This window comes from Dermacentor variabilis, chromosome 4 (genome assembly GCF_050947875.1).
Source record: "Dermacentor variabilis isolate Ectoservices chromosome 4, ASM5094787v1, whole genome shotgun sequence".
NCBI classification, from domain to species: Eukaryota; Metazoa; Arthropoda; class Arachnida; order Ixodida; family Ixodidae; genus Dermacentor; species Dermacentor variabilis.
In genome coordinates this window covers 31,803,336-31,829,588 of record NC_134571.1, presented here as the reverse complement: position 1 = coordinate 31,829,588, position 26,253 = coordinate 31,803,336, and the positions used below count along the sequence as shown (strand labels likewise).

At 44.8% G+C, this 26,253-nt stretch overlaps 1 protein-coding gene across 3 annotated transcripts; it reads right to left on the bottom strand.

Moving 5' to 3' along the window:
- Nucleotides 1-78: 78 nt before the first annotated feature.
- LOC142578880 (beta-galactosidase-like) lies at nucleotides 79-26,253 on the bottom strand. Of its 3 annotated transcripts, none has more exons than XM_075688549.1 (15): nucleotides 26,018-26,253; nucleotides 24,110-24,273; nucleotides 20,987-21,137; nucleotides 19,462-19,525; nucleotides 17,239-17,333; nucleotides 14,356-14,536; nucleotides 13,405-13,585; nucleotides 11,007-11,050; nucleotides 8,103-8,218; nucleotides 6,815-6,889; nucleotides 5,741-5,827; nucleotides 2,668-2,775; nucleotides 1,583-1,714; nucleotides 1,217-1,435; nucleotides 79-330 (listed from the first exon to the last, which is right to left on the bottom strand). In XM_075688549.1, the coding sequence occupies exons 1-15, from the start codon at nucleotides 26,114-26,116 to the stop codon at nucleotides 97-99; spliced, it is 1,950 nt and encodes a 649-aa protein (XP_075544664.1). In that variant the 5' UTR covers nucleotides 26,117-26,253; the 3' UTR covers nucleotides 79-96. The 3 variants fall into 3 exon arrangements, with proteins under 3 accessions (XP_075544664.1, XP_075544666.1, XP_075544665.1); XM_075688551.1 differs by having other exon boundaries at nucleotides 25,934-26,019; XM_075688550.1 differs by lacking the exon at nucleotides 17,239-17,333 and having other exon boundaries at nucleotides 14,356-14,427.

The window sequence follows — 26,253 nt, the reverse complement described above, 5'->3', positions numbered from 1 at the left end:
TCCTTCAAAAGGTACTGAAGGACCCTGATAATACCAAGACCAGTTGCAGCGTGACATAACGTAGAGTCCGATGACCCGTACATGGTTGAAACTTATTTATTTGCCTCTCTTTCTGAATGCAGCATGCGCAGAAAGAGGCACAGTTGCGTTGAGTTCTGGCGTGTCGACGAATTCGGCAGTGGACTGGTCCAAGCATGGCGCTTGCTCGAGTTCGATAATGTTGAGAATGTTTTCAGATTTGAATAGCATGGACGGCACGTACAGGGTCTTCTGAGGACCCATGGGCGTCCAGTAGCGGCCAAGGTTGAAACCGTTCAAGAAGGCTGCACCCTGCGTCAAGAATGAGAACTGCAAGTTGAACAACAAAGAAATGCAGATGCAAGTTTCACACTCAGCTCGGAACGGGAGCTAGGGATACTGACATGATATTTTCTAGTGTTTATTACTTGCGTTAAATGAAAGTCCTAGCAGTCTGAACCCTAGAAAGAAATCGTGACATCCCTCAGAACGCCGGTAATAATTTAATATAACAGCTTTTCAGCAGCAAGTTCTGGTTTAGTTTCCAGGAGGATACTGTGTTGTGACGTCACGACACAGTATCCTTCTGGAAACTGAACCGAAACTTGCTGCTGAAAAGCTGTTATATTAAATTATTAACGGTGTTCCGAGGCTTGTCATGATATTTTCTATGCTTTAAGGGTCTAGGAAATTCATTTAACAAAACAATGAATAGTCAGAAATAACGTGTCAATATCCCTATAAAGAGTCTAAAACGCAACAAACGTGCCTTGTAGTACATGCCTCAGGGTACCTTATGTCGACGATGTGCATGCCGTTGACATAAGCACCGAGCCTAAGCGGCGATGCAGCTGCTTCACGAATTGGCTTGGTTCGTAGTGCACATAAAACACACTGAAAAGCTATTCTAGGACGCGCGTCAAATTACATGAACTGATTTCCTTGTCTTTCAGACTTCAATCAAAAAGGAGGTAATGACAGCGCAACAACGCCACCACGATGAAAGACAACGACGCACGTCGCAGTGCCTGTGACGTGTGCCTGTCTTTCATCGTGATTGTGTTCTCGCCCTGCAATATGCCCTCAAGGAAGCACCATGAAGCCCAGTTTACTCCATCACAAGAAAAAAAAATTAAAGAAGTGAACGAAGACAAATCACAAGAAAAACATTTTTTTCTCTCACTAAACAAATGCTTGCCTTCTTCCAGTGGTCCAGCCTTAGGAATGTGTCCAGCGGCGAAGGCAACGTCAAGGGAAACCTCGCCTCATATGCTCCAAAACCAGCGACGCCGCATATGTGGTTGTTCCTCTGCGAAATGACCGCAAGGTTTCCAGACAGTGACTTCCGTTCATCGATGGGAGTGATGTTCCAGTGAGTGAGCACGATTCCAGAAAGAGTGACATCCGAAATGATTCCCTGGAACATCGTATAAATTATAAACTATAAATTCGTGACGCTGTAAACGCTAAAAAATGACACATCCAGAGGTTGCTAAGATCTGTTAAGTCGGAACAAGGACATGTACTAATTTGCAATGAGGTCAGCATACAGTTATAAACCCACTTTTGCATCGTTAAGGTCTCCGTAGGCATTTCTTCCTTGGCTTTCGACCAGCAACGACAATCTCTGGCCTTTGGTCACCGACACCATGGCGTCGAAGACGTTGTCCATGCGAGAAATAACGCCTTGGTACAGCTGCAAACGGAGAACGAATAAATAGCATCGATTAATATAGATTGAAGATAAGTGGATAGGTTTTATCTCGTACACGGCACATTACACTGGTTATGCATTTGCGAAAACGCCTTACAGAGTGGCATTTAACAAAAAGCTGCCTATTACCTCTTCTCTTTCGAATAATGTAAAGCTTGCACATTGATAAGCGCATTGAAGCTTATATGTTCATTATCCCACTGTTGCGGTTCCTGCATCTTCAACGCAATATGAAACTATGACGACCGACGCAAGAGCCATTACAGCCACAACTGCAGTGCGGCAAACCTAATCCGCAACAGCCAAACATGTAGTGAAGGAGGAAGTGCATGTAGTGTTTTGACAGCCGGTAGCGGCTGCTTTCCAGCTAGTTGTCTTCTTATGTCAATTTCTACTTTCTCACTATTTGCTCTTCCACACCGCAAGATCAAGTCAGTCGCTCGTGCCCCTAAGTGATGGACGTGAAGGCATCAATGACGTTACACCTCTATGGGGCCGCATGGTTAATAGAAAGTTGGCGCTCCCATGTACGGTCTCCACCAAGACAAGGCTCAGTTTAACAAGATGGCTTAAAAACATCACCCTCCTCACAAAAGCAGCATGCCCCCACATTTAATATTGAGTTTATTTTGTGCTACTAAACCGATGCTTCTTTAGAGTGTTTCAAAACCATGACTACACCGCAAGAAAAAGAACTGCTTCAGCCACGGGTGGAACTCAGTCACCCTTCAAAAAGAAAATCTGTCTCACGCTGTGGTGTGCATGGCTGTTACTTAGAAAGGTTCATTTCGAACATGCTTGTGCATTCTTTTGTTTCTTTGGTTCTTTAAGGGCTTGTTAATGTAGCAGCTTTATGCGGCTGTAAAAACTTTGTAAAAGCTGTGGCTTTTACAAGATCAGAACGTTGGCTGTAAAATTGTGGCGTGCCCACGTACGTCGTCTACGTAGATGTATCCTCGGTCCCGAAGTCCAGGCACCCTGAGTGCTCCAGGGTTGCGCGGCAGGAACGATATGAACGTGTCGTACAGCACCAGCGCTTGGCTCTGCGAGGAAGGTAGAATGTTTTAGATACAAAGCTCTAGAAACGACAGAGTTGCTTTTATTTTTTTCTCCTTAAACGAGCTACCGTCTGTAGTATAATCTGTCCCGTCTAGAAATGTTTATCGCGTTCTTGGTTCCGCGGCGGGAAAGAAGTTCCAATCTAGGCTCAGAGCACCCGCCCATTAGATATGCATGTAGCGTGACGAGGAATCATTAGAAGAGAAGTAGAGCCAGCCGATGTCATTGTCACGCTACGGGAGCAGCTTAGACCTTGAGCACTGTAGTGCCATGATGCTGACGCTAGAAATGATCAAAAAAAGCGGTGCGAGAAGAAAGAGTGGTTACTATCCCTACCGTGTTCTCATACAGCAGATCAATTTTTCCTCATTCAGCATCACTTGAAACAACACAAAGAGTGAAATGCATGGTTATTGCACTTCGTAATAGCGCGGTAATAACTAAACGAATTTATTATCCCGAAGCTTCGCTGTGGGCGATACTAGATGCTGCGTTTAACTGTATCAATTTCGCAAACACGTGGTATCTTAACGAACATCAGAGTAGAAAGAAGTACGAGGTTTCTTCTACATTCCGTAGCATCGAAATTTAGCCTGCCGGGATGGTCGGCCAAGCTGCTATATGACAGCTGTGCCACTGCAGAGTGAATGAAATTGCACATCATAGTCATTTTTATTGAACGCAACTAGAAGTCGTGATCAGCAAAAACTAACGCTATTTTTCATCCTTCTGAGTAATGTGCATGATGCTGCACAGTGAAAACTTATGGTGAAGCGACATTGACATCACATCGCATTAAACACTCACCGCATTGGGAAACCTTTGGAAGTATTGCGAGACACCAGCGGTTTCATCGCTTTAACTGCACTCAGCGCGTACACATGTGAGCTAAACGAGACAAAATGGAAGCAAGCCTACTGCTATTTCTATTAATGCAGAGGAGCAGAGGGTGGTCGCTCTACCAAAAGCGACCGCCCCGAGAATGTGTTGGTCACGGGTTCGAGTCCCGGGCCAGGACGAATTTTTCTTCAACTGCGAGACTTTCTTTCTGAGAAACCCGTGTGGGTTTCCTTTGTAGTTTGGTGCTACAACCCGGGTGGATGCCAATTTTTCCCTTTCATGTACAAGCATTCCTTGACTCTCTCAAAATGGAATTTCAATCTCGAACGGTTACTATTGTCCTGGATTGAGCAATTATTATTCCCATTGTTAATTTTAACTAATTATCAAGCATCAATTCAATAATTTGACAAGTTCTCTAAGATATTTTCGAATTGCTCATGATCTACACATGACCGCTGTTGGTCGGAGTTTAAATTAGTAAAGCGCACTCGGCATAGACGCCTCGATGCGCGCCGTGGCAGCTGTGTAGTTGTAAGGAAACGGAGACACGGCACAACAACAGGACAAAAGATGCCACTCTGGTAATGCGCCTAGGTTAGCAAGCCGATGGTACATGTAGATCGAGAAGAACGGTAAACATGGGGCAAGGTCCTTTCAGCTATACTCTTATTCTGTTGCCTCGTGTTTAGCATGGTTTATTCTCAAAACGTGCATCAATTAGCTCCCCTATAGGCGTGTTACGTGCATGCAGTTGAATTTGACGGTGAAAACATAATTCAAGTCGCGTATTGAACTATGGAGGATGCTTTTCTTTTTTCACTTGTAAAATAAAGGAAGTTCGTTTTAATAACTTGGATACACGCGCCTATTTTACTAGAAAGTTTACTTATAAAATTGTGACTATTCGCGCTCTAAAACTGTAAAGGAGATGGCGTGAATGTCTTCCATTAGCGGCACAACTGCTGCATGCCGTTCTTCTCTTTGCTCTGAAGATCTAGTGGGATATTAGAGGGCGCCAAGCTTTGCAAGGTCTCTATTCGTGAAGACGAATGGACGGGTCACGTGTACGCAAAATATAACAGAGAGAAAGCAAATATGCACTAAATTCAATTCAGACGAATGTGCACGTCGTTGCTACCGGTGCAACCTGGTAGTATGAGGAAACATTCGCAGGATGCCTACTTCCATGGCTGTTGACGTGAACAGCAGGGAGAGTGCAGTACAGGTTCATTCACCCCTTACGTGTTTATTTACCCAGCGATCTATTTTGCCGTTTAACGAAAAAGAAAGCCCAGGAGACTGAGGAATAGAGACGAAATACAAACGTGCGCGGGCACCTTCAGATGATTTTCACGGCGAATGCTCATTTCTCAAATCATTTTCAGTACGTTACACTTGTTCACATTATGTATAAAAACGATGTGAGGTTGACAGGTCTACGAACTAGTGAACCGACTACTCAAGAGCCGGCACTGATTTTCTGTGTGATGTGGTAAGGACAAAAACATACCGCAACAAATATTCGCAATTAGATGAGGCATGTGCATGCTGAAGAAAAGAAATTCAGACACCACTGAGCAAATCGCAATGGAATGCGAAGGGATTCACCCAACCAGTACGCAACGTACACCTTCCAGAAGTGCTTGGATTTAAAGTGGACTGAAGCATCAATCCGTCAGCACTCGAGATAAGCTAGACACGTTTAGAGTATTGATGGAAAAAAAGCAGGGAAGAGATTGATACGACCTGATCATGTACCCGCATAGGTAGCACGGTACAAGGTAGATATAGAAGTTTGAGGGGAAAAAAGAGATAAAGGAGATGTATAGAAATATGCTAGGATGAAAGACACGTATAGCATACCTGATTAAATCAAGCAGGCTAGGTTACCATTTCTCACCACCCCGTTTCAAAGGGGATGCCAATGAATTATCATCATATATTATCTGCATTCGCGGCTATTTAACATTTTCTGCGACAGGAAGCAGCCGGTACGACTTTCAGGAGGTGCCGGCTTCTCGCCTTCTTTTTGTAATATTTTTTTAATATTAAAGGGCTGTAGATTATAGGTGAACGGATGAATTAGTCCGTTTGGCCTTTCCTTACCTGCCTGATCTCCTCGAACGTCAGGGGGTGTTCTGACATTTTTGTAGCTCTTGAAAGCATCTCTCGAAGCTCACTCAGACCGAACAGCTGCAAAAAAAAAAAAAAAAGTTGTCCTTATAAGAATTTAAGTACTGAAGCAAAAAGTCACTGTTTCGCCCGAAACGCAAGCATTGTTCGCGTTAGCAAATTATTTGATTGCGTTAGCAAACTACTAGATAGCTATACAAAGTAAGGTTAGTAGCTTTATCAGCTGTACGAACTGCTGCAAACATTAGCTTACTAGCTAAATTACCAAGCACGGTGTCCCGTGCCCACAGGCATACATGAACACATCTCACTCGATTCGCTGTCGGAATTCTAGCGTGATGAAGAGCGGCAGCAGTGGCGAGCGAATTCCTATTTGTGCTGCCTCTCGCTTCAAGTCGAACTAGGCTCGCGAGAACACAGTGCTAATCGTCAGCTATCTCGGCTCGGCTACCCTTCGAACTCGCCGCAGATTGCCTTTAAGATAGGACGCACGCAGCCGCACCATGCGCTGCCGCCTCCGGGGCACAGAGGTCGACGCAATTCTCTAGAACGCGCGAACCACGTGCTCGGGACTGCACTGGCAGTATCTGAAGATGGCACGTGGAACAAAATCGACTGTATGGGAGCTTGCGTGATTGCATTTACGGTTTCCATTGATTCCTCTCAGCCTAGTGGTTGGCTCGAGCTTTGGTAGCTGCTTTGTCCCTCAGGAGTGTGTCTCAGACGAGTGAGTTGAGCTTCTTGCACGCCCCCATCTCCCCGCTCCCCCATCTTGCGCGCGCGGATAGTTGGCGCGTCCCCTTCCCGCCTTCCTCACTCGGACGCCCAAAGCCACCGTCCTTCTCGGCTCGCTCTCACATGCTTTCCCGCCTACCTATAACATACGGCGCGCTGCTGCGACCTTATCGCACTTGGATGTTATGCGGAACCTCACGGCGACGCCGACGACGACGACGGAAATTCGCCTGGGGTGTCCGTACAATTGGTATCGCTACAAAAGGTTACCGTTGAACACATTATAGCTCATAAACAATTAAGAAAGCTCACCCGTCTAAGCTTGAATGGTCCAAGAGCCATTTTCTGTTTAGGCTTTGGAACGGGTCCCGGTGGCAACGGAAGGTACTGCGTATGATGAATATTGTGTATGAATGAAACTTGTCAAGTGCGTTTACTCTATGGCATTTTTGTATTTCATGTTCATTGGTACCATCCTACTTTAGGCTCAACTTCTGATTCCATGAATTGTACTCGAACGATAGTGAATGCACTTTTTGCGTATCATACTACACAGAAAAGGCATTCACAGTATGATGGATACTTGAAATGATCAACAGCGGAGGAAGAAGGGAAGACTCATATTGGAGCAAATGTTTCAACAAGTAGAGTTGTCTCATTGTTGAGACATTCGCTCCAGGCTAAGTCTCCCTTGTTCGTGAGCTGTCGAACAAAACAATTATCCACACAGGCGTTACGTCGTTCGAGGTATATGCGGGCACAAGTACCTTTTACCACAACCTTTAGTGTTCACGATCACTATGCTACGTTATAAGTAAGCATACCCCTGTTTCTTTCTTTTCGAACTTCTAACAGGAAAATTAAGCAACGTGGTCTAGAATTCATCGTCTAACAGACCTCTTCGCTTAATTCGTAGTCATTGTGATACGGGTTCCGCCACTCTCGTACTGCTTTGCGAGAAAAAAAGAACGGCCATTATTTTTATGTGCACGGGGGCGACTGGATGGAATTTAGTTATTTCATACAAACGGGTACTGCATAAAATACCTTCATCCATCCATCCCTCCATCCATTCGTCCATCGATGTGCGCTGAAAAATAATCCGCAGGGCTGAATAGAAGGAAGGTGGGCTAGTTATTATCTTTTCACTTGAAGCAAACAAGTTATTTCGGCGTTTCAATGAAACATTAGATAATTCGTTCTTCATCGTAGCCTCCTATGTTCGTATCTCGTGACGGCCCTTCTCGATCCACGGAGGCACGTGCTGTGTTCTGGCCAGGTTCAGCTTCACTTTCCCTCTCGCATTTCAGCTGTCTCCCTCATTTAGTTCCCATTAAACATTCAAATCCACTGCTAATATACGATCCACGCCTAGCTGCTACGTCTACCTCTTCGCCCTTGCCCTCCGTCCAGATGGCGAAGCCCGCAGCTTCAACTCGCGAACACTGAGTGAAGCCTATCTGACCCTCTTAGGCAGCCCTGCCCTGCAAAAATTGCGATATATTATTACCCAGATAATGGTAACCCGTTCTTCTGTACAATGTTAGTCAAACCGGGTGCATATCCTGTAATAATCCATGTTTGCGACCTGCACATGTACCTTCGCGATGGTTTTCCGTATGGCGTGGAATTTGTCCGTCGTGTCACCGGCCTCAGTGATCGGCGCGTCAAAGTCGTAGCTGGTGGGAATCGGATGGAAGTGGTCATCCACGTTGGCTGCAAGTACACGCAAATATCAATAAACTCGTGGCTTTCAAAAGGCTCACCGACATATTTAGTCCGTATAATATAAAGTTACATTGGACTTGAATCTGAATAGCAGTTAATGAACAAATAAGGCAGCGTGTAACGGCACTTTTAACTGCACATTGCTTTTACACTATGCATTCAAAGCACTGAACCACTTGGCAGGCGATATCTGTGCAACTAGCGGCAGGAACCGTGGACAATACTGGTATACCGGGAGCACCGAGGTGCAGGAAAAGGGGGCCGCCACAGAGACGCTGGAAGGCGGCGAAAGGTGACGGCGCAGGGAACTCACCAGAGAGCGGGCGCCTCCCTGCTGCGGCTGAGGTTAGCACGGGTAGGCCTAACTTCGGCGCAAAAGAAAGCCTAGTTCAGACCCAAACCGATAAAGCATCAAAATATAAGCCTGAGAGATCAAAATTTACCATAGAAAGCTTTTACTGGATAAACGCAGGAAAAAATTTCCCTAATAACACCGCCCCAGGACCCAACGAAATCTCAATATAGGTAATCAAGAACCTCGGTCCAAAGAGCAAGGCGCTGTTGACAAATGCCATCGAAGAAGTGACTAAGACGAAGAAAATTCCAGTTGAATGGCGTAAAAGGAAGATGAACCTCATCTACAAAGACAAACGTGATAAGGATAGGACGAGCTCGTACATGCCAGTTACAGTAATGTCAGTGCTATATAATACGAAAATGTAAGCAGTAAAATTTGAACTGTCAAAACAGGCGGAAACAAACCATATGCTGGGGGAACTTCACAATGGGCTCAGACCAGGCAGACGCTTAGGAGATAATATTTTTGTTGTAACTCAGTGCACAGAGATATCAGTAGCTTAGAATGTACCTTTATAGATGGCATTTCTAAATATTCAGGGAGCCTACGAAAACGTAGGCAGGTAGTTGTTATGGGATATTCTCAAACACGAAGACATAGATAACGGTTTCGTGGAGCTGCAGAGGGAGATATATACAGAAAACCGAATAAAAATTGTTTGGGAAGGCCGTAATTGTAATGAAGTGGTGGACATTCACAAGGACTGAAGCAAAGATGCCCACTGTCTCCACTGTTGTTCATGCTTTATGTTAAGGGCACAGAAAGACAACTGAAAAACAGACAGTTAGGATTTAATTTATCATACACGTGTAATGGACAAATGGCGCAAGAAAATGTCCCCGCACTTATGTATGCGGACGACATAGTGCTACTAGCGTACAATGCAAGAGATTTACAGACACTGGCGAATATGTGTGGCAACGCAACGACAAATCTAGGCCTGAATTTTAGCGCAGAGAAATCGAGAATTATGATCTTTAATGAATAGACGAGTTACTACGTGGTATCGACACAACAAGTCATACTCATAGTCAAGCAATATAAATATCTCGGCTTATGCACAAACGAAGGAAAGACCCAAGCACCCGCCAAGATAACCTGAAAATAAAGGGAAGCGTAATGTAGCAATAATGAAACATATGACAATTTGGGGCCGAAATAAATATTAGGTGGTGCGTGGGATCTGGAAAGGTGTCATGGTGTCAGCACTAACACGCAAATGACATTCTGTGCCTAAAATCGGATATGTTGTCGGGGTTGGAAGTTAACCAAAAACGGTGTGCCAGTTGCTTTGATAGCCCACGACAAAACCACAAATAAGGCAGTGCAATGGGACATCGGTTGGGATTCGTTTGAAGTCAAAGAAGTGCAGAGCAAAATTAGTTTTAGAGAAAGACTCAGCAACATGGATCAAAAGAAATGGGCGACTAAAGTGCACAAGTATCTCTGTCTAAAAAGCTCGGGCACCGAATGGAGGAAGAGGTCAAGAAAGTTAGCAACCAAGCAGAGGGTAATTGAAGCTGTAGACAGACAACCAGGAGGGATCAGAAAGAAAGTTAGAGAAACAAAGACAGCGAATTCGATGCAAAGAATGGAAACAAGAAGACCACGGAGGTTTACAAGAATGAGAAAAATTAAATTAGAAAGGGCAATTTGTACGATTACACGAAGGGAAAAGTGTCTTGCTATTTGAGACTCGAGTTGGCTGCCTAAGGACAAGAACATGCCGCAGCAAGTATTCGCAATTATATGAGGCATGTTTATGCTGCAGAAAAAGATCCGCAGACCACTGAGCACATCCTAATGGAATGCGAAGGATTGATCCAGCGAGGCCAGTAGGCAACGTATGCCTTCCAGAAGCGCTTGGATTTAAGTGGACGAAAGCATCAAGCGGTTAGCAGTCGAGATAAGCAAGAGACGTTGAGAGTATTGATAAAAAGAAAGCAGGGAAGAGATTGATACGACCGGATCATGTACTGGCATAGGTAGCGCTACAAGGTAGACAGAGAAATTTTGAAAAATAAAGAGAGAGATGAAGGAGATATATACAAAAATGTTAGGATGGAAAACATGTACAGCATACCTGAATTACTCATGCAGGCTACGTGACTATTTGTCACCGCCTCGTTTCAAAGATGATGCCAATAAATCGTCATCATCATCATCATCATCATCATAAGGCTTCATAAATATGGTCTTACTGTAATTCAGAACTGCGGTATATTTAATAATCTTTGTTTATTTCTCAGGGACGCGGATGTTATGTAGTTCCTACAAACGCTATCGTCAATCGCGGCAACTACTCGTAACCCGTGCTGACTGTTACGCCACCGCACATTCAACCGTGGACAGGGGCACCCTTAACCTAACCTTGCACGTGGAAGTTCCGGAGCGGCGATGCTAAACTTAGGTCCTTACCTCCAGACTTGTACCCAAATGACGTGCCTCCATGGAAGACGTACCTGTTCAAATAAGACGAATCAATCAATCAATCAATCTTCAAGTTACTCAGTCAATCGCTTAGTAATGCGATTAGCATTGTTTGGGAACTTTCAACCAGCTTGCGGTATGTACAAGGTGGTATCAAAAAGTTCCGAACTGGCACTGTTTTCGAGAGAGAAATCCATCTATGCGCATTCAAACACTCTCACCTTTGAAATAGTCACCTTCCGCAGCAATACAGCGCTTCCAGTGTTTCTTGCACCTTGCGAATATGTCCTGAATGTCTTCTTTCCAGAACGAGTCGAGCACCCTTCTGCGATTTGAGCTTGATTTATGCAATCGTGTTAAACTGGCAATCTTCCAATTCGCGTTCTCATTTTAGGAAGAAATCGGAATAAGAGTGAACCAAATCCGACGAATTGCCCGGCTTTCAGATCGAGGATCATCACTAGTGACAAAACTTAGGTGCACTGGTACGGACCCTAAGACGAAGAACCCTCATCGTAGCGAAAAAGCCCAACTTCTACATGATCCACAATATGCTACGAATATCTGCAGCTCGACTAATTGAATGCTCATCGTGTTTTTCGACATGCGTGGTATCGTACATCAGGAATTCATCGCCAATGGTCGGGCGACGAACAGCAAATTTTACTGTCAAGTTTCAGGGCATCTAAGGGAAGCCATTCGAAAAAAAATCGAAGTTTTGCCCGAAAGGCGAAGCATCGATTGCGATGGCAAATTAGTGAACAGCTATACGAAGTCAGGATAGTAGTTTTATCGGCCGTATAAACTTGTAAACATAGGCATGCTAACTAAACTAACAAGTATGGTGTCACGCGTGCACAAGCAAAAATGAACACATCTAACTCGATGACCACGGAAACTAGCTGTCGAAACGCTGGAGTGAGATAGCGCGCAAGCACAAGCAAGCAAATTGACCTTCGTGCTGCGTCTCGGATCACCCCCCCCCCCCCAATGCGAACTAAGCCGCGAAAACACAGCTCGCGGCGGATTCTGTCCCTATCGCAGATGGCTTTCAAGATACAGCGGCCCGGGCGGGTGCATGCGGCCGTCCGGGCCGCCGCTAGTAGAACGTGCCCCCCTCCCTCCCTACCCTCCCCCCGGAGTCTTGCGCACGACGGAAGACGCCGCGCTTCCTCCCTACTTTCCTCCCTTTCGTTCGCGAGATTGAGCCGCGATCGCCGGCTCACCCTCTCACGCTTTCACCTGCACATACAGCATACGGCGCGCGGCGACGATTTTATCGTGCTTGGGCTTTATACGGAACCTCACGGCGACGCCGACGGTAGGAATGCACTTGGAGCGTCCATATAACTGCTATCGCAGTAACATAGCCGATCCGGGGCGCACGAGATGCTCGATGCTACTCGATGGCAATGACATCCCGTTACACATGACTCCGCACACGCGAGTTTCTCGCCGGAAACAACATGGTTCCTACCCTACTCATCATATTGGGCTCGTGCTTATTTCGCTCTCTTCCGAAAATTAAAAAAGAACCACTCACACGTCGCCATTTAGGCACGCTTTCTTTAATTAAGATGGAATAGCAAAATGGTTTTCGACTACTTCCGGAAAGAAGGCGGCCAGAACGTATTCGCAAATTGACAGTAATGCGGGGAGCGCTGTACTGCTGCGCAAGGGGTCTGTTTTCAAAGGTCAGAGCGTTTCAGTGACCAACCTTCGCCACGATGTTAATCACCTCCTTTTGTCATGACCCACAGAAAATGCCTTGTATTGTCCAAAACTAAAGAAACAAATAAAATTAATTAATTACGCCCTTCTAAACCGAGTCAGCCTCAAAACGTTTTGATATCACTTCGTATAATTATATGTAGCCTTTTTCATGCCAACTTGAGTGACTTGGTATGTGCCATTCGGTCTGTGTTGCTCTTCAGCCATCGTCTTTAACGCCGACTTGGGTCTCTGGGCACATGCCAGTGGGTATGTGCCGCTCTTCAATGAACCTATTTCACGCCTACGTTGATCACTGAGTATGCACCGCTGGGAATGCACCACTTTTCAATGAGAAAGAAACATATTAAAGCGTCTCCGGTGATATGCGAAATCGAAACCACGTCATATGTATTCCGACAATCTTGTTTGAATGTTTATCCAGATAAGCGCCACTCGCCGACTTCGCTGCGGCGGCTCTAGATAGCGCAGCGTGTCCCGAGTGAAGCGCGAGAGAGGAGCCAGTCTGCAGTACACGCCTCATACATGACGTGTTTCGGCGGTGGCAATACGGTGTGCCGCTACATTGCGTCAATGATAATCGAACTAACGTCGATGCAGTCATGCCGAGACGATTTCTTCACGATGCCGTAAATCAATAGTAGCAGGGACTTGCATATTGACGGAGGCGTTCATGCTGAGCATCTTGTCCAGCTGGCTAACGAAAGCGCTCGTGCTCACGACCGAGTGTGGCTCAGCCCAGTGGTCCATCCAGCCTGTGTAGTACTCCGAGTTCACCAGGGGTCCCCGTTCCTGGTGCCGCCGCTGCACAGCGAACGCCTCACCGATGTCACTCCCTGCGACGACGCGGTGAGCAATGCCTGTTAGCGCGCAGAACATTGACGCACAATGTATACACATATACAGACATGCATTTTTGTTATAACCACTTTAAAAGGAGATTATTCACTCACTGAAGTTGGTTATTCCTCAAATTTCGCAAATAGATGGCATTTTTTTGTTCTGCATCGTTCAATAGAGAAGATTATATGTTTGCCTTCTTTGTCTTTTAGTATTTAGTCTTAGTTGCAGACGGATGGCGAAATCAACCCACGCCTCCGCAACAGCTGTAGCTCATGCGTCGGCAAGCTGGGCGAACAACGGTAATTTATCATTTTGTCTGCAGTGTCAGGCGAGTGAATATATCATGCGTGTTTTACTGCAGACTAAAAAATGATGATATATTCGTGCAAGAGGGCGTTGAAGTGTTCCCACACTGTAAACAGGTAGGTTCTGGAGTGACGTCACTGTCACGCTAAAATATTTTAGCTCACTTCGCCTTCTTCATGTAACCGTCTCGCTTCGTTGGCGAAACCACGTCTTTCTTTGTTTACAAACTGTGGGGTCTACTTATAATGAGGAGGAGCAGTCAAACAAGAAATCTCGCTGTAAGCCAGTGATTAGACAATTGGACTAGTCTTCGTGAAGGCGCCCTGACGAAGACAATTCACTTTGTCGAAAATTTGGCCTAAAGTGACATTCTTTGTTCGACTACTCCTCGTCATTTCAAATTTTCATCTTAATCTGAACTTCTATCTTGCTAGGGTCTACTTATAGGCACATTTACCTGTGCCGAAGTCCACCGTTGTGTAGGCGCCATCAAGCTTCCCGCATTTCAGGTAACCATCAGCGTCGCCGTCTGTCGTGTAGAGGACGACGTCGTTGCCTAAGTAGAGGCGAATCATGCCTCGCAGATACGCAGTGTACACGTAATCACATGCTGCATAACTGCCGTATTCGTTTTCCACCTGGGCATTGCGTGGAGAAAATTGTAAGCTGAAACACGTGAAGCGTTTGACGACCACGTCTAGATTAGCGACAGCGAGCACCGACATAAGGAAACATCAATTTTAAAAAATTCAATATGTGTATTCGTAGACCTGAATTCTATAACATTAAACGTTGTAGTTGGTCATAATTATCTTGATACGTATTAGGTGAAATAAAAAAACAAGATGCATGGGAAAGACCCATGTCCTTTCGTTTTCCACTTGCATTTTCATTCCGCTAATATGTTTTGTGTTCTGAAGTATTCATTTCCAGAGGCGGCCCACTCACTTTAGCAACTTTTCGTGCTTCCTTGAATTAGTGTGCCTTTAGAGGGTGCCAGTGAAGTATGATAGCTTACTTTGCCGTTCCTCGCGAAATAAAGTAATATGTAAGACTATAAAGGCATTTTACAAGTTTATGTTCCATTTTTTCTAATATATCACTGATCACATATATGTCGTCCGGCAGTGCCTAGTAAGGCACTAATAATGACACTCGCACTTGTTCTTGCCGTGGCCGTTTATCACCTGCTTCCAGTTTTTAATCTTATTGCTCGAAGCAAGACGCGCCTGCATGTATTGGAACATTTGCAACTGTTGTCGACGATTATGTTTGTTGTATATCTTGTCGTAAATTCTGGCAGACACGCGAGCGCCAGCGATTACTCTTGAGCCTTCGACAAGCCGTCTATAAATAGCCAACGCGCTTAAGCCGCAGGTCATATTTCGGCGATCGACGATCCTTCTCGCTGCTTTGTTGTGAGAGCACAAGTTCGTCCAATAAAGGGTTAAATTCCTGACTCATAGTTTTTTACACTGCGTCTTTGTTCACCATCACAACAACTTGACAACATGAAAGCCCTTTCCTTCCGGTTTCCTGCTACAAGCACTGGTCAGCACTGCCAAGGAGAGTTAGCACTTTTATTTTCTGCTGTAGCTGTAAGAGACCTTGCCACAACACGTGAGAGGTCGCACTCTAAAGGACTAAAGAAGAGCGCTGACATGGGAATGAATTCCTGCAGTAGTAAGTGGTTGAGTGGAGACCATTTTTTCCCTGTTCCTCGCGGTCTAATCGAGCGTCTGTCTCCTGTCGCCTTTCTGTGGCAATTTTGCCATCAATGAAGCGTTGATTATCCGGCAATAATACTATATGTATTTTTTTGATTGCGAAAAGGCATTCGATTCAGTAGCAATAGCGGCAGTCACGGGGGCATTTACTAATCAATGAGTGCTGGAAGAGTACGTGGATATCTTAGCAAATATTTAGAGATTCCACAGCTACCTAATTCTTCACAAGAAATGCGGAAGCGTACTTATCAAGCTAGAGGTAAGGCAAGGAGACGAGACCTCTACAATGGTGTTCACGGTATGCTTATATATATTGAAGTTGTTAGACTGAAACGATGAAATGTGAGTATCAATGGCGAATATTTCAACAGCGTGCGATTTACTGATGATATTGTCCGCTCAGAAATTATTGAGATTACATGAAATAAATGAATGAGGATCTTAGCCGACAAAGTAAGAGTAGGGTTCAAGGTTATTATACGGGAAATAAAGATAATACTCAATATCCTAGCAAGAGAACGAGAATTCGCAATTGACACTCAGTCTCTAAAATCTGTGCAAGGGCACGTCTATGTAGGCCAATTACTAACAAAGGGCCCTGGTTATGAGAAGGAACCTTACAGAAGACTATCAAAGTGGTTTAGCCATATTTGCTATCAAGTCTCTTCTACTCTTGCTACGCCTGCAGTAGTCCATGTACGTATTGTTTTTCAAACACTACGAGGTACACTCCTTAACAGGCTATACTACAGGAATTTTGCTGGTACCAAAAAAGCGTACCGGTACTGAGTCACCATTCGCCGACGCTGGGCTACTTGTTCTCATCCTAACACATTTTCTTGCCACGAGAGTTACTTCGAACACGTAGATTATACATTTCCATAGTAAACCTGCGCAAAGTCTCAATAACTGGTGGTTCCCATTCAACTCCCACTTGTTTAATGGCCAAAGTACTGCGCGTTCTGTTGAGCTTGATGGGGCCGTTAAGCGCCAGCAATATTGATAATGCTACGTGCTAGAGACCTACCCTATTCTGAGGCAATCATGCTGATATCTTAGCTCCTCGCGATAGCTAGAGACGCGCCTCGACAAACGGCGTTTTTTTTTTTTGCGAACTACAATAAAGAGTTAAAGTTTGCAGCTTACTTTTTTCCCGCGAACGCACTTTGTTGCAGCAGCAATATAGTGTGCCATATAATATTCACGGGCTAACGAAGCGCAGAATCATTGGTAAGATTACACGCTTGCAAATTGATTTCGCCAACACTGATTTATCCCTAGTACGTTATGCCTAGCACGTTCATCTCATTTGTTGGGGCCTAATTATTTGCTGAATCACTCTGCTTAGCTAAGCAAAGTTTTGCGGTGATATTTTTATTGACAGTAAAGTTTTTGTTCGGTCTAACTGGTTTAGTAAAATGTGGTTTTACTATGACGCGTTCTCTATACATTAATAAGACTGTGTATTTCTGCTTTCCAGTGCTCTCCCTCATGCCTCAAGGCATCAATGACAGCCAAAACGAAGAAGTTTCATATCTTGATGGGGAGTCACCAATGAAATCAGTAGGAAATGTCCACATATATCAAGTGATCGCCTCAGTCTGTATACTCACCTGAACAGCAATGACAGGTCCTCCGTTGACATATAGCAGTGGCTGAATGAGCGGGAGGAGCTTAGAAATGTAGCGATGTACATAAGCGATGTATTCTGCGAAAATTGAAGATTTACTTTGGATAAGCCGAGTAGCACGTCCAGATCAGAAGGGTAATGCACTAAGCCTAACCATGCGAACGAATTTTGTTGAATTAGTTGCAAGCCTCTTCAGTGCGCATCCCGTAAAGACGCATTTTATAATACCGCAATAGGTTGTATGAAGAACACATTTGAAGTTGGCGCTCATTTTGTGTGTTGGATGTGCCTGTCTTTGGCGCTTTGTTATCAAGTGCTTATGTATACTTGAGTGGTTGAGTTTTATGTGAGGTCGGAATATGCTTGCCGGCGTCCATGTAAATGTCGTGAACCAAGCCGCCTGCAAGATTCGTTTCATTATGCGAGCACGACTGAGATCAATGCTTATCGATAAAAGCGGCAATTAGGCAGTGCTGTATCGACCTTTCCCTTTGGTTGAGAGGCTGGACGCCTCTTCATTTTTGACCGGGAACGTGTTCATGTAGACGCGACATGGGTGAGTCGAATTGACACCGCATTGCCTTCGTTTGCATCTGTAATTTCCTACATGCGCATCATGTAATCATGCTGTAAGCACTTTGAAGCTAAATACTTTAAAAAAATAGGGGTTCAGGTCGGTTAAAGCTTTTATTGCGTTAGCAGCGGAGGCTGGTATTTTTCTTCGAACATATTCACGTGGGAAGATGAAGGTCTAGGACATTCAGCAACCTCTGAAGGATCAGTTAGAGTTACAAATCAGGACAACGAAGTAGTCAAACCCCCGCAAGCAAAAATAGCATTGTCTGACACTTTTGTGTCTTCTGAGCACGGTATCCACAATATAATTGAGAAAAAAAACTGCGACTGCTTTAGCAAAGCATTGTTCCGTAGGACTGCTGTCCCAACAAAGGAACATTGCGGGAAGATATAGACACATGGCAAAAACCATTCATGAGCAGTATTAAACCGAACAGCCTGCCAATACGTTCCGGTTTGTTCACTTTTGTCTTGTGCAAGGCACATTGCGAGGCGGAACCAATAAGTTTTTAAACTGTGCTTATATTGAAGGAAGTAATTTATTTTTGCACATTCAAACTCAGTCATCTTCGAAATAGTCCCCTCGCGCAGCAATACAGCGCTCACGATGTACCTGCTATTTTGCGAATGTCATGTAGGTGTTCTTCCTTGTACGAGGCGAGCACATTATGCGATTCGCGCTTGATTACACGAACCTTGTCAAAGCGGCAAGCTTTGAGCTGGGTATTTAATTGCGGGAAGCGAATAAAAGTCAGCCGGAACCAAATCTGGCGAATTGCCCCTCTTTCACGTCGAGAATCATCACTGAAGACGAAACCTGGGTGTGTAGCTAGGATGCTGAGACGAAGCAACATCATTTTCAAAAGGAAAGCGCAACGCCTGCGTGGCTGAAAAAAAAAGAGATGACTAGGCAAGTGCGTAGCCCAGCAAAATGCATGATCATCGTCTTTTTCGGACAGCCGCGGCATTGGTCATCTTCGATTTGTCCTGGTAAGCGAGACCATGAACAGAGAATTTTACAGCCAAGCTTAGCGCGTCCGAAGAAGGTCGTTCGGCGAAAACAGCCAGATCTGTGATGCGCGAGAATGTGGATGCTGCACGACGACAGTGCACATTGTCACCGAGCTCCGCGGACAAGCGAGTTTCTGGCCTTACAAAACACGATGCATCTTCCACGCGCACTCTAGACATCAGAATTTTTTTTTTCGGCTGACATTGTTTTCTTTGCAAAATCAGAAACCCAGCTTAAAGATCGCCGATTTGAAAGGACTGCTGAAGTGAAGCGCAAGTCGCAGAAAGTGCTGAACTTGTACAGTAAAGAAGACTTCCAGGACATATAAGTAAAGTGGCGGGAACACTGGGAGTGTTTGATTGCTTATCAAGGGTACCATTTCGTAGGGAACAGTGTTTGAATGTACAAAATAAATTAGTTTCTTGAAAACAGAGCTAGAATCGAAACTTCTTGATGCCACCTCGTGATTAGCATATTTTCTTTTTGCAGTTTCTTCTGTAGACCGCTTTATCCAGAACACAAGAATGACATAATATTCGCTTCCGCTTGAATATAAGGGATGTTCGTTGTAAGCAGTGCCAAGAAAACATTAATAAATATCCTCTAGTTCTTTCTTACGCGGGTCGCTGGTTCGCAGCCCTATGGAACGGTTCGTTGACAGCAACCAGTACGGAAGGCCGCCCTGAAGAAAAGAAAAATTAGCAAAAGAGATTACATCAGGACCAGAAGTACTTCGGCTTTGAAAAAGAGTCGGCCAAGAACTTCGCAAGTAGGGATAAATTCTTGAACACCCGCTTAGGTAGCTGCACATTAAATTGTTTGACATATTGCTAATATTTGATAAACCGTATCTACAAACACCCAATTTACGCAAAAGTCACATTAAAAAACAATAGCGTAGATTTCTTCAGCACAGGTCCTGCATTAGGAAAGCGCGACGCTGCACCGAATTTAGTCGGAGACAAAAAAAGAAAGAGCAGGCACGCAACCTTTCGTGCTCAAGACAGGCGTGGAGCCTTGTAGAGGATGCAGCCAGCTGGGCAACGCAAGCATTTCTCCTGGTCTCGACTGCGCTGCACTGCAGTGTAGAGCACACCGAATGCTCGATAACGTGCTGAAAGTAGGGCACGCGTGCGAACTACGGCAACAAGCATTTTGAGGAGCTCCGAGTTCAGTCCTGAGTTATTTCAGGCCCCTTCTGCTCGCTTCCCTCTGGGAAGAACGGCTTTTTTCTACGCGTGGTGACTTGAATTATTTACAAATGGATTTCGTGCGGACTCTGGCTCTTACTGCTCGGCTAAACTCTGTCACAATGCCATCACTGCCTGTCAGGCCTTTAGTGCCTACTTATTAAAATTCTTTTGACTCGATGAAAAACTTGCTTGCATATCATGTCAGCAACGAATACAGGCATCCAGCCCACATCAACTGCAACGTCTTTTGTTTCTCTCGCTCGGGTCTCGAATATAATACAGCGTAGAGAACAGAGTATTGACACGTGCTGGTCTGGGAAAAGCACATAAAGTATATCTGAGCTAAAATAATCACAAGCGAAGTCTTGTTTCTTAGTCGTTTTTTTTTTGCTTCTGTACGTCGAACACTAGAACAAGAATTATGACCAGAGCCTAAGAGGGCACTGCCAGAGCTGAACCCCTCGGTTGATTTTGTTCATCACAAGTGCCATCGTGCTGTCATAAGGCACGCTCAACGCATTTGGGATGTAATTTTGGCGCTTGGCTTCTGTCAACACCAGCGTATATCTTGCAAGGAACATCACGCTAACTTTGTAAGGCAAGATTACGATGTGTGTTGTTCCTGTTTTAACTATTAGACAAATAAGCTGCACCGCTGACAAGCTACAGCTACGATCACAATGTACGAACACGTTTGTCTCACGTGGTTTCTTCTTTAAGCTCTATACATAGCGAGTTTTGCTCTATACGTTAGGCAGCTGGCTGTTATGTGCCTCATGCGAGAAACGCCATTCAACTTCGGAATATTTCAGCTATGGAAATTTTTCCTTTACACCAGCAATTCCATCCTACCCACCCCCAACATCTTTTTACATTCCCAAGACACGGTATCAAAATGAACGCGCAATCGACTGTAAGAAAGAGCAAACGTGCCCAAGACAAATGCGCACCATGTCCCTCTCGGAATCTATGTAAGGTCCAGGCCTAAGCAGGACGAGCAGGTCATGCTTCTGCGCCAGCCTTAGGAAGCGAACGATGTCCTGTTGTCCTTCAAAGTTGAACTGGCCCTCCTCCGGTTCGTGGCTGCTCCACTCGACGTAGCTGCATCGCATGCATGATAGAGGCTCTCAGCTTGGTCTAGTGATACCCCTTGTGATACTCAGGCTAGTTTGGTTACATACGTATCTTAGATTACTTACTACGCCGCTTTCAAGACGTGGAAAGCTTAGAGGATGCGATGTGCGAAGGACAGCGTCAACAGAATTATTGAGGCCTAACGTCACTTCTGCAGGTCATGTTGAAACAAATTTCCACTTAGTCTTACACAGAGTGAGGCTAAAGTGACAGCTATTGACGTTCACGTACAACTGCTTTCAGGCAGTTGAGCAAAAGATAAAAAGCAAGAAGTATTTGACAGGCCTGTGCATGCTTGCCTACACTTCACGTTTCGCTAACGCTATAAGTTCACTAAAGTATCTCTCGTTACCCTTTCGAATACTATTACCTTAGCAGCGCCTCGTTCAAGATAATGGTGAGAAATTATAGTCAGTAATATGCATAAATAAAGAAAGATGCTTGTGAATACTCAATACTTCAATACACGACCCTGATGGTGTTTGACATTAAACTTGTATTCAATTAAGAAAGTGTCATATCTGAAATTCTGGCATGCTCGTTAATGGAAGGCTATATGGCATTACGACGCCTAAGGAACCAAATGTTGCAGTGTAACTAGCGCGAACAAAAGACGCCACACAGTGGAAGGGAAGACGAAGACGAGTGCTATACTTACGACTAAGTTGTAACAATCCCTTGTCTTGGTCTTCTCTTCCAGTGTGTGCTGTCTTTTGGTTGCGCTAATTTCCTTCCAACAATGCAAGAACGACGACTAGCCGAACAATTAATCCTTCTCAAGAATCCAAATGGTGAAGGCTCGGGTAGACTGGTTCCGCGCTCCGTTGTTAAGCGAACACTGCCGAAAATATAAAGCAATTCCTTGAAACTCTGAATTCGAATGATTATGTTGAGGCAGACGTTGTTGCTGCTAGGAGGCACCCCTCAATGAAACGCGACATGGAACGGGCAATTCGATTGGCGTGGTAAGTATATGTAAACTAATTAAGACTGCCCCATATGAAGTTAGCTTAAGTTATAGAAAATTGTTTGTTTTCTTTGTACATCGTGTACGCGTCACTGAATTCACGTATGCTAACTTAGTGCAGCCCTTTTTTCTGAGTGACACCGTTAGTCTAAATTTGGTTTACCTAACAAACCGAACTCTCCGGTTATCTAGAAAGTTCGGCCTCATCTCGTCCCGTGATGTTGATCTAGTTCACTACTGCTCTCTCCACGATAGCACGAGGTGTGATCTGTTTATGCTTGTCGCATCTCAGGTGTTCAGTTGAGCAGACTTTTTTTATGAACGACGTTACATGAACTTAAGGTATATATAAAGAAAGTTTCGCATAGCATAAAGGAACCGTCAAACCTTCTTCCTTAACTTCCTTCAGAAATCTGTAAATGCGCAACGTTCTATTTTATATTCGAAGTCAGACTTTCCCGCGTTATAGTGTTACATCATGTATAGCTCTAACGGGAACCACAAGACGATAGAGAAGGCGAGAACACAGCGCTACTAACAGCATATATCTTACATTTCACACCGTCAATACATATATACCATCTTACTACAAGAAGCAAAATAATTAAAGAAATAAAAACGCAACATACATCACATTCCAGCGAAACTATATCTCACCAGCCGCTATCATGAAAGGAACGGGAATTATATTTTTGACAAAGAAACAGACGGGCAGCTCACACAACTTTTGGTTCTACTATTTATCACAAATGCCTCAACGATCTCCCTAGCCAGCTAACCCGTGTTTTGGGATAGCATTTTCGCTTTATCGATCAAAGGCGGTCAGCCACAGCGCATGCAATACCAACTAGCCAATGCAATAAACAAACTAGCCCATCTGCTCGTTCTTTTGAACCGTGTGTTTGTATTTGTTTGTTTCTATAAGAAAACGTACGCCATTATTCGGACACCCTTATAAAAAATTCATGGTGCCGGTAATGTCCTCTGGTGATTTAATTTTTCCACTTTGTTTATGGGCCTCACCCACATTCATGTTTCTCTGATAGTACACTCATCTGACATTCTGTAGCCTTTCTGTTTCATTTTTGCAGCAATGCAAACGCCGATATGCAACGCACTTAACATACCGTGTATCATCCCACGCGAAAGTTAAATATAAAGGTGGTTATGCTCTTGTAAGGGGGGAAGGGGGGGACTATTTCTCAGTTCCTTTGGCAATGGCGTCAAAATTAGATGCACCTAGGCACCAAGGACATCATGACTGGTAGCTTGACTTTGACACGTGACATTTTAAGAGAACACATGCACAAATTGCAAGCCGACAAGCCACCGTCTCTTGGAGCTACAGAGGTTTCTCTTCTTTATGCTTAGCACTGCTCACAATTATGTGTCCTTATTCCCGGCCCCCAAAGTCGCTCCTTCAAAGTCGACTTCAAGTCTACGCGATACATCGAGAGAAAGTCATGACAGAACGTCATGAGAGAAAACCAACTACCCATACATTCCAGGCGACAGGCCGACAATACTTGGCGTGTTCACCTTTTCGAAATGTATCACTTTCTGAACACTTACCATAGGTGTCACATGATGGACAGAGCTTTAAGTAAGGACGCCTATACGAATTGCTTGGATAAGTGATCACTTCGACTTCGCCCTCTACTGTTTAGCTTCCTCTCGATTTTATTACATATACGCTAATAGTTTTCCTTACTTTGCTAATGCGGAAAGAAAATTAAGGGGAAGTCATCGGGTTTATTTCTAGGTGAGGCTGCGTGTTGCATTCGGCGGGACTACTGCTTCTCACCTACATAAATGTCATTTCGATGTAGCTGCATTTTGATATTGTGTCACAAGGAAATACGATTTTCTGTGGTGAGTGGAAGGAAAACAAAGAAATGAATCGTGGTCAAAACTGCTGTATAGTATGGGTCCAAGGAAAAGGCCGTACAACTAACGAAAAGAGCATACTAACGTTTGTATCGCGTTGAGTCCAGCAGCTCTCATTGTTGCCAGGCGGTCGTCCCACTGCTGGGGAAGTGAACGGAATGAATGAATGGACCCGGACACAATCTGTATTGGCACGCCATCCTTCAGGTAGCGATTGTTCTCGTAGTCGATCACGAATGACCTTTGACCCTGCGTGATTGCAGTATTACAGTTTTCACTCGCATGCAAAGGAATGGGCGCGGTTAAAGAACGTTACACAGAAGCACTGTCGCGCGTCTAAATAAGCAAGAATTTGCATTTTCGGGCTCGTGCTGCGAGCCAGAAATTTTTTAGCTCTGTCTGTGTAACGCAGGCGATCAATTTGTACGAGTCTCCAACCGGACTCGTTGCGATTTTTGTTAGTGATCAATACCGTTGGTTTGTGTCGACTTTCTGAAGCCCGTTCTCACGAACAATTCAGCTTCGTAAACAGATTTACGAAAACAGCTTCGTAAATCTGATACGTTAAGTAACTTGGAGGAACCGTCTTGCAACCACAAAAAAAAATATGGAGCCTGAGTACAAGTTGCTGCCATGAGTTACAGCTCAGTCAGGTGTTTCTCACGCTAGCCTACAATCAGTCCAGGTGGGCACGACCTTTGTTGTTCTCGAACTTAAGCCCGGAGCCGCAATCCGGCACTTTGGCGTCATTTATTGGAGCCAAACTGCAGTCGTAAGCAGGAGCCTTCACTCATCACGCAGTGCTTGGGGCAGGTGTGTGGCCAGAAATAGCAGGACCAGACGCCCATGTACATCAAATGTCCCAAACTGCAGCAGTGTGGTGATCGCTGCAAACTGAACCAGAATATGGCTCGCTCAAGATTAACAAAAAAAAGACGCTTAGTTACGAAAACTTGTCTGGATATTTCTCGAAGACAGATTGTAAAGTCGTTACAACAGGCATATGTTTCGTACATGCCACGGAAGTAGACGCCTCCAGCCATATTTCTATTTTGCCATTAACTTCAGTTTTCAAGCACGCCTACGGGGTTACGCTGTTGCGGTCAAGATTCTATACCAATAACGCTCGAAAAGTCAAGTTTAATTACCCGATAATAATGAAGCGATACACGCAAGTGTTTCCGTTTTCGTAACTCGTATACTGATTAACGAAATATCCCTGAGGCCACTTTTTGACAGGCAGGTGCCGTTGTTATTAAACAATCCTACCGCGACATATTTCTCTAGTGTGCTTTAGGACTCTTATACCGGCAATTGCTACATAGTTAAGTACTTTCACAATCCTTCCTTCCCCTGCCTTTACACAGACTAGTAGGCTAGTTCATGCAAGCTTCTGACAACATTTCTGCCTTCCCACAAATAATTTTCTGTCTTTCGTTGTGTTTATTACTTGCGAGAGCATGGAAAAGTTGTCTAACAGTTTCCACAATCATGGATAGAAATAAAAGCGATAAAGCCAGACTGCGTTGTTTGTAAACATCTACCGCAGATTAACAGTTCCCAATGCTGTTTTTGGATTTATCATCAACCGTACTAAAAAGCTCGGTTTTGGCAATGAAGAATAAGTGCTTTTGTTTTATTCGATCGCAATTGGAGCAAGTGGGAGTGACTATTAACGGTTGATGGGACTTACTGTACTCCTGCTTCTTGAGCGTGCATTGCATTACTCATCATGGCAAGGCAGCTAGCTAGGTGTTTGGTCACCATGCTCCATGAACACATATCACATGTCATGCGACACCGTCTGCATTTTGGACTATGGATTAGGAACACACCAGAACGTCATAATGTACGCGCAGATTTAGCCTGCATCGGCCACTAGAAAAACGACACCATGTTGTCGACGAACCTATATATCCTCTCTCCGTGCCGCTTTCGGCGAGCTATAAACATCGTAGGCGTCTGCCCCGTGCCTTTCGAGCGTCGTTCTCACTTTCTGTGGTGCTCCTGCGGGGCCCTCGAGTAGCGTCGCTTGAGCCCAGAACACTACGGCCAGCACTTTGAACACGGCGGCCGGCGCATCGCCGATCATCTCCGGAGTTCTTCGACGACAAGCGACCGAGATGGGCTGCCGACCTCAAAGACGACAACGACGTCCTCGCTGCAAGCCGCCGCAAGCAAGCGCACTTTGTGGGAAACGTGCCCGCTATCCCGCTGCTGCGAGATTAC